The sequence below is a fragment of the Bombyx mandarina genome, chromosome 22, assembly GCF_030267445.1.
Source record: "Bombyx mandarina strain Sakado chromosome 22, ASM3026744v2".
Classification (NCBI taxonomy): Eukaryota; Metazoa; Arthropoda; class Insecta; order Lepidoptera; family Bombycidae; genus Bombyx; species Bombyx mandarina.
The window spans coordinates 7,751,965-7,759,828 of NC_143228.1; the positions used below are offsets into that span (position 1 = coordinate 7,751,965).

The 7,864-nt window shown below is 40.9% G+C and overlaps 1 protein-coding gene across 1 annotated transcript; it reads right to left on the reverse strand.

Annotated features, from left to right (window-relative positions):
* Positions 1–5,531: 5,531 nt before the first annotated feature.
* Positions 5,532–7,334, reverse strand: RpL37-1 (ribosomal protein L37a). The gene is made up of 3 exons (XM_028184920.2): positions 7,178–7,334; positions 6,872–7,007; positions 5,532–5,714 (listed from the first exon to the last, which is right to left on the reverse strand). The coding sequence occupies exons 1-3, from the start codon at positions 7,178–7,180 to the stop codon at positions 5,572–5,574; spliced, it is 282 nt and encodes a 93-aa protein (XP_028040721.1). The 5' UTR covers positions 7,181–7,334; the 3' UTR covers positions 5,532–5,571.
* Between the last annotated feature and the right edge of the window lie 530 nt (positions 7,335–7,864).

Here is a 7,864-nt window from a genome sequence, read left to right on the forward strand (position 1 = left end):
CAAAAGCACAAAAAATTATGTAGTTTTATGATTAATTTAGGACGTATCTGTTAAAATAACTTTAATTACGTAATTTTTTTTTTTAAATTAGTAGGTACACTGGGAATAGGCAAAACTTTTTTTTTTTTTTATGATTGAAAGATTACTGGTGGCCCGGAGGCCTTTCCAGTTTCACCAGGACACGTGGGCGAGCAAAGGCTCAGCCAGGAGAGGTGGGATTTGCTAACAGCTACCCGAGCACCTCCGAAGGAGACCTAACAGCTCAAGAGTAGCTGCTTCGCGAATGAATCTACTACCGGATCGGAATCGCGACCCGCTGAGAAGATCCGGCGAGAAACTCAGCGAGCTGATTCATGGGTTAGGTTGCACGGCGAACTCTTTGTCGAGTTCGACGAGTACGGTTACCGAGGTCCCTAAGCCTGCTCCTAGTGTTAGAGCTGAAGGTGTCTAATGCAAAGGTTATTGGATCTGATGGATCCGTAAGGACGTGTCTAGGGCGTCGACGGTGACTGGCTCCTGCGTGATCAGGATTTGGGGAGTAGTCAGCGGCGGCAACGATAAGGCGATTATCATGACGTCAAGATGGCGTCGCCTGTCGAGCCAGCGTGCCCGAATACAGAACTACCCTCAGCACACATCAGGATACCACCGTTCTGGCCTGAAAAACCCGAAATATGGTTTGCGCAAGTGGAAGGACAATTTGCCATCATGCGAGTGACTGACGAGCCGGCAAAATTTTATCATATATTGGCCAGCCTTGATCGCCAATATGCTGCCGAGGTAGAAGACGTGCTGACCGGTCCTCCCGATTACCAGCGGCTTAAAGAAGAGCTGATAAAAAGGTTGTCGGCGTCCCGCGGTAACAAAGTGAAGCAGCTATTGACGCACGAGCAGCTCGGTACCCGCAAACCGTCACAATTCCTGCGTCACCTACAACACCTCGCCGGACCGAAGATCCCGGAGGACTTCCTGCGGACTATATGGACCAGCCGGCTACCAACCACGTTGCAGCCGATCGTCGCGTCGCAGTCGACGCTTCCATTAGACGCACTCGCCGAGCTCGCCGACCGTGTCCACGAGATCGCAGCCCCAGTACACGACGTTGCGGCAGCAGTGACGTCATCATCATCATCGTCATCACAAATCGACAGGCTGTCCCAACAAGTAGCGGAGCTGACGCGGCAAGTCAGCGCCCTGACGACGCAGGTGCATCATCAACCGCGGCCGCAGGAGCGCGGGCGCGAACGTGGACGTCAACGACAACCAAACATAGCCTTATCGAAGTACCGTTCCGACGCTGACTTCATGTATTTCTGGATAGATTCGAGGCCCAGGTCGTCGTGTAGGTCAACGTTCCTCACGAACCACGGAGCTCCGACGGCTAACCTGCAAAAGCGGGATTGTAAAGATTGGAGGGTGTCTATGTGTGTGCGGGCCGCGTGAGCGAACACCACACTCGCGTAAGTCATGACGGGCCTAATGCAAGTTTTGTAAAGTGTCACCTTGTTCCGAAGGGACATTTTACTCCGCTTACAGATCATGGGGTAGAGTCTACCGAGAATAAACGCGGCACGGTCACGGACTGAAAGGCAAAACTCTATTGTATTGTAAGGTCCTAATAAGTTCATGCAGATTCCATTATATTTAAAAAAACTGATATTGTAGCGGTTAATGTAAGTTATTAAGTTATATCTTTTAAACTATCGGATTTTATTCAATATTTTTAAGCGCAATATTTCTTTAGTTTATCTTATGGCTTAGTCTCCGTAATGCATTAAACCGATTTCTAATATGTTTTAAATTAAGTCATAAAATAGTTTTTTTTTTATACTTAAATCTGTTGTGTGTCTTGTCTAAATTACTTACATAAAAATTAAATAAGACTTTTTACTGAAAGGCAGTCATTCTTTGAGTGGGGGGGTCACAAGTCTTTACAGAACATTAGTTTGTAATTAACTAAATATATTTGATACAATGTAAATGTGAAAGCCACCTTTCTCACATACTTTTTTTCGGGCCCGTGGCCGATCCTCCTTCGAGGTCCCCGCGCCCATGAGGCGCGGCGTGTAGGTATGTGGGACTGATCCGCGACTGCGAGACCGCGGGCCCAAGTATGTTTTCAGGACCCTACCGATTACAGGATTCCCCTGCACTCTTCACCCAGGCGTCCGATCCCTTCCGAAGTCAGAACCCGGATGCGGTAAGGGGGTTACCGCGGTCAACACTACAACCAGACGGCGCAACTCACCCCAAGGACGCCCGACCGACGGAGCATTCGAGGCAAATCGAAGGCTCTGAAACGACGGCCGTTTCGGTACGGTAGCCCGTCAGGCCGCTCAGACCGTGCCGCTGGTGTTCCGGAATACCCCGCTGGCCCAGAACCAGCTTTCTCACTTGACTTAGTAGTTTTTTGTTAACTATTGGATATGTTATTTTTATTTATTTCTTATAGACTTGATGTTTAGACAGGTACACGCCCCACCGGGTTGGTACCTACCCGTACGGACTCATAAGACATCTTTCCACAAGTAATCAGGCAAATTATGATTTTACGGGCTTAATTTTTATTAAACGATGTTATTCTTTAACCTTGGAAGTCAATCGTGAATATTTGTTAGGTACGTATTTCATTAGAAAAATTGGTACCCGCTTGCGGGATTCGATCACCGTCGCATCGCATTGCAGGCCACGACGACTTCGAAACCAGTGAACGGTCCCCAATTTTAAAACAATTATGCATAACCTACTGAACCTAACTGAGTCTTAGTCACTATAGCATCCTGATGTAGGTATGCAATGCCATAGCCCAATTATTATTGTAATGGTAAGTTTTCCTGAAGTCATGAATACGCACCACCAGTCGTGAGGCCTGCTGAAGGAATACGATAGAAATATATTTATATACCTACTGGTACTGGTCACGCTCCTTATTTCTGATAAGCCACAATAATCCCTGCACTTCTTATTTTTGTAAAGGTGAGATCAAACTAAGCGGCCACATTTTGCATTAAGCAACAACTTGGGTGTGCCCCTGGCCCCTGGCCTTCTCGATATGCATGACCGACGACGACCGCTTAACATCGAGTTGATCGATGTTTGTCTCCCCCCTCTATAGGCAATTAAAAACAATGCAACAAGTGATGACCTATTTATGTACTTTTTTGTCACCCATACTACATTCGCCATGACTAAGAATATTCATAATTGAGTTATTACAAGTATTAGTTATATTTCTTATATACAGTTATATTCATATTATTCTACTTCTATTTATTTATTTTATATAATCTATAAATTTATTTTAAGTCTTAAAAATATTAATCGTACACAGCACCTAGGTACCTTTTTTTTCAGAATCCAGCGCCAGGTAGAAGCCTCTTACAGCCTGGCCACGGGACATTCGCCGATACGAATATTCGCGCGGTGCGAGCGGCGAAGCGTCTAGCGACTAAAATAAGAGCATAGAAATGTACCTAACAAGCCACGCGCACGGGCGACCGGCGAAGCGACCGGCGAAATGTACCGAGCGAATCGCGCGATGCGGCGGGCGAGCAAAACAAATGCATGAATACGGACGGCGCGAGCCACGGAGTCGAGCGGTAGTCGCGGCGAATAGTACAGTGATTAAATGAGTTTAGTTGTTTTCGCCGCGAAAAATTAAAACCGAAATTTTTATATTTTTTATTTTATATTTTTAAAGTCGTCGTGGCCTAACGGACGTCCGTTGCAATCGTGTTGAGCGATGCACCGGTGTTCGAATATCAGGCGGGTACCAATTTTTGTAATGAAATACGTACTCAACAAATGTTCACGATTGATTTCCACGGTGAAGGAATAACATCGTGTAATAAAAATGAAATCCTCAAAATTATAATTTGCGTAATTACTGGTGGTAGGACCTCTTGTGAGTCCACACGGGTGGGTACTACCACCCTGCCTATTTCTGCCGTGAAGTAGTAATGCGTTTCGGTTTGAAGGGTGAGGCAGCCATTATAACTATACTTGAGACCTTAGAACTTATATCTCAAGGTGGGTGGCGCATTTACGTTGTGGATGTCTATGAGCTCCAGTAACCACTTAACACAAGGTGGGCTGTGAGCTCGTCCACCCATCTAAGCAATAAAAAAAAAATAGTTGAAATACTAGCTAGACCAGCTATTTGGAAGTCTAGCCACCCAAAGTATTTCTCGTACTTCTTGTGGAATAATAATTCTCCATCTATAGGTACACTCCGATTCTTATTCAAATCATGTACTTCACAATCTTTTCCAAATAATAGGTCCTGAACCAAAAAACTATTAATTTGTAAGCAATATCGAGATAATTTCGATATAGACATTTCGCTGTCGGACTTCCTTACTAGTCGCGGCGGCGAACGTGAGTACCCGTGGCCTGCAAACGGTGCTGCGCGAATGGTCGCCTCGTCCACCGCTTCGCTGTTCGCACCGCCGATCCCCGTGGCCAGGCCGTTAGTGTTGAGACCTTAGGTACTAAGTTTTGCTCAAGTTAGTAATGGTTTTTCTTTGTTTTATCCATTATAAACCATGCCGAAAAATAATACTTTAAGAATTTGACAGTTGATCTATAGTTTTGATCTAAGTCCCAATATAGTTAGATCCATTAAATAACGACACAAATACCCGATTTGAAATGCATTAAAAAAATGTTTTAAGGTAAAATGCCCATTTACTTTAAACTTTAAATGCAAACCTTGATCTAAACCATTAGACTAGAGCAGTTTTCTAGATATACGATATACATTATCTATATATATAAAAATGAATTGCTGTTCGTTAGTCTCGCTAAAACTCGAGAACGGCTGGACCGATTTGGGTAATTTTGGTCTTGAATTATTTGTGGAAGTCCAGAGTAGGTTCATGAAGCTACATGGAAGGTAAATGAATGAAAATGCTCGGAATTAAATAAAAATAACAATTTTGTTTTTCCTTTGATGCATCCCCCGTCGGACATATTCCTTTTGTTTTCATTTTATTTTATACATAAGTTTAGTTCTTTTATTTATCGATTGAGGCACTACGAAGTTTGCCGGGTCAGTTAATACCTAGGTACCTAATAAAATAGAATGGCTTGCTGTGATATATATATTATATAGGATAATCTGTATGTAGGAAGCTAGTCAACCAATTCTAGCTTTCATAGGTTGTAATAGTGCTGTAATTTAGTAGTAAAATTTCAGTCTGGTGTAGTGTACTTACTTTTATACTAAGTAAAATTAAAGCAATTGTTCACAATTGCTAAATGTCATCACGAGAAGGGCGAGATACATATCCAATAATGGTTTTTGTGCACAATCAGTTATTTATTGAATGGATCAATTTCAATATTCTTAAAAGCAGCTGGTTTTTATCAGTGGTTATGTTGCTTTGCTTTTCTTTGACAAGACAACTTATTCTGCATTTTTAGTTAACTTAACAAACCAGATGTTACAGTCACATTAACATCAGCATAAGCAATGTATATTCCCAAATGTTTAATTATGTGAGCAACAAAATTACAAAATTAAATGAGTCTATGGTTTTTTTAATTTTTATTTACTTAGCACATATTGATTCATGACGAAGCTACAGCCTTCTTGGGCGGCGTTGGTTTCCCTTCTTTAAAACCATTACGGAAGCGCCTCCTGACAATCTTCAAATGACGCATGCGGCCAGTTCCAGTAGTCTTCCTGCGCTTAGCCTTCACTGACCAGTGGTCTGAAAATGTTTTTTAGCAACATATTAAAAATCTGTGCTACTGGTAAATAATAATTTTTAACTTGTCTTTGTATTTTACTTTTGGTTAACCTTCTCATAAAGAACAATTACGGTTGTTAAAAGTTTTTGATAAAAACAAACTTGTTGTTGGTTATTCTTAGTAAAGTGTGATGATAACTCACATTCAATATTCATTATTGACTTATAATTTGCAAGATGACTACATCATAAATGATCGCAGAACATAGGCATCAGAAATAGAAGGGGCGGTTTGCCTGTAGCTACTGTCTGGCCGTAGTGGACTCTTTTTCAAACTTTCCCATTTTAAAACATGTAATAGTAATATGAAGATCTAAAATACTCCAAATACAACAAGAAACACAAAATGTCAGGGTTTTGCTCGTTAGACACATCTTAAAACGACTTACATGTAATCAGGGTGGTGGTATATAATTGTATTATAATTTGTAAAATAAGAGGGAAGTGTGTACACAATACATACCACAATTGGAGTTTAAATAATGACAAAAAAGAAAAAAACCGTGTGTATTTTAGTGCAGGTAAATATAATTCATTCTAAAAAGTCAGGATTTAATAGCTTATTCTGTCAATGTTTCATTTTTTTGATTGTTAACGTTCCCTAATACATTTAAAAAGAGATGCTGCACAGACAAAATATTGATCTATCCAAGTTAGTTATCCATTCATAAATCAATGTATAGAATGATTATATGGAATATATCTTACACTACAGTGCCTCTAGATGTTAATGAAGCTTAACTTAATAATTTCATTGAATTTTAGGTTAGGATTTAGAAGTTGATTAGTGACATAGTGCACAAATTATTGTGATACAACAAATTTGACCATTTTAATAAACATGCAACTGTAATATGTACCCTTATTAAATTTGTATAAAGTACCAAGGTTAGATTGCCCGGCAGTATTACAGATGTGTGAAATACAGTAACGATTTTATATGTATAAAACCACATAGATAGGTACTTCCATTACTATACCTACATTTTACAAGGTAATATTCTAGTAGCGGAATATGACCTCAATCAGAGTAGGTTTCATGTAAAGGTTTCAACATAATGCCAGTTAATTTATATTATTTACAATCTAGTTAGTGAGATGTAGAAATAAGTACTTACAGGATCGTAATTTTGCTGCAGGATATCCACATTGGGCGCATTTTGATTTTTGAATGTGATATGACGATCTACCACATCTTCTGCATAACGTATGGGTCTTATTTCGGCGCTTACCGAAGCTTGAGGTACCCTTCGTCTGAAATTGACATTGCAGGTTAGGATATGCTCAGCTGAATTTATTTCACAAATATTCAATATTTTGACATCTTATCTACAACATAATTATTTTGTCAGTTTGGATTCACTCATTTCAATTTTATTAGAAATGATTAAATAGGATAGAAATTTTAATAAACATTACGCTACCATCTTGTCACTCTTGACAATCCGAAAGAGATATAAAAAAAATTACAACAATAAACTAGCAAGGAGATTGCGAGTGTTGCCACTGTACTCAAATATATTAAGTGTATAATCTATGCCACTGTACATACGCTGTAGTGATATTAGTAAACCAGGCTTAGGAAACAAAAACCGATGTGCACCGGGTTTTTTTAAAAGAAAACTGATTAAACTTTGAATAGGGTTTTTTTTGTCCTACCTAAGCTGAGAGCCTTGAGAGGCTATTTCAGCGTAACCCTAACAGCCTGGCCACGGGACATTCGCCGATACGAATATTCGCGCGGTGCGAACGGCGAAGCGTCTAGCGACTAAAATAAGCGCATAGAAATGTACCTAACAAGCCACGCGCACCGGCGACCGGCGAAGCGACCGGCGGAATGTACCGAGCGAATCGCGCGGGCGACTTACGATGCGGCGGGCGAGCAAAACAAATGCATGAATAAGGACGGCGCAAGCCACGGAGTCGAGCGGTAGTCGCGGCGAATAGTGCAGTGATTAAATGAGTTTAGTTGTTTTCGCCGCGAAAAATGAACGCCGAAATTTTTATATTTTATATTTTTTATTAATTTTTTTTTTTATATTTTTAAACTCGTCGTGGCCGAACGGATAAGACGTCCGGTGTTGAGCGATGCACCGGTAGTCGAATATCAG

Bases quoted from the DNA above. Each gene is read 5' to 3' on its own strand.
- RpL37-1 (XM_028184920.2), bottom strand. The intron at 5,715-6,871 runs GTAAGTACTTAT...AAACATTTTCAG, and splicing joins TGCAGCAAAATTACGATCCT to ACCACTGGTCAGTGAAGGCT.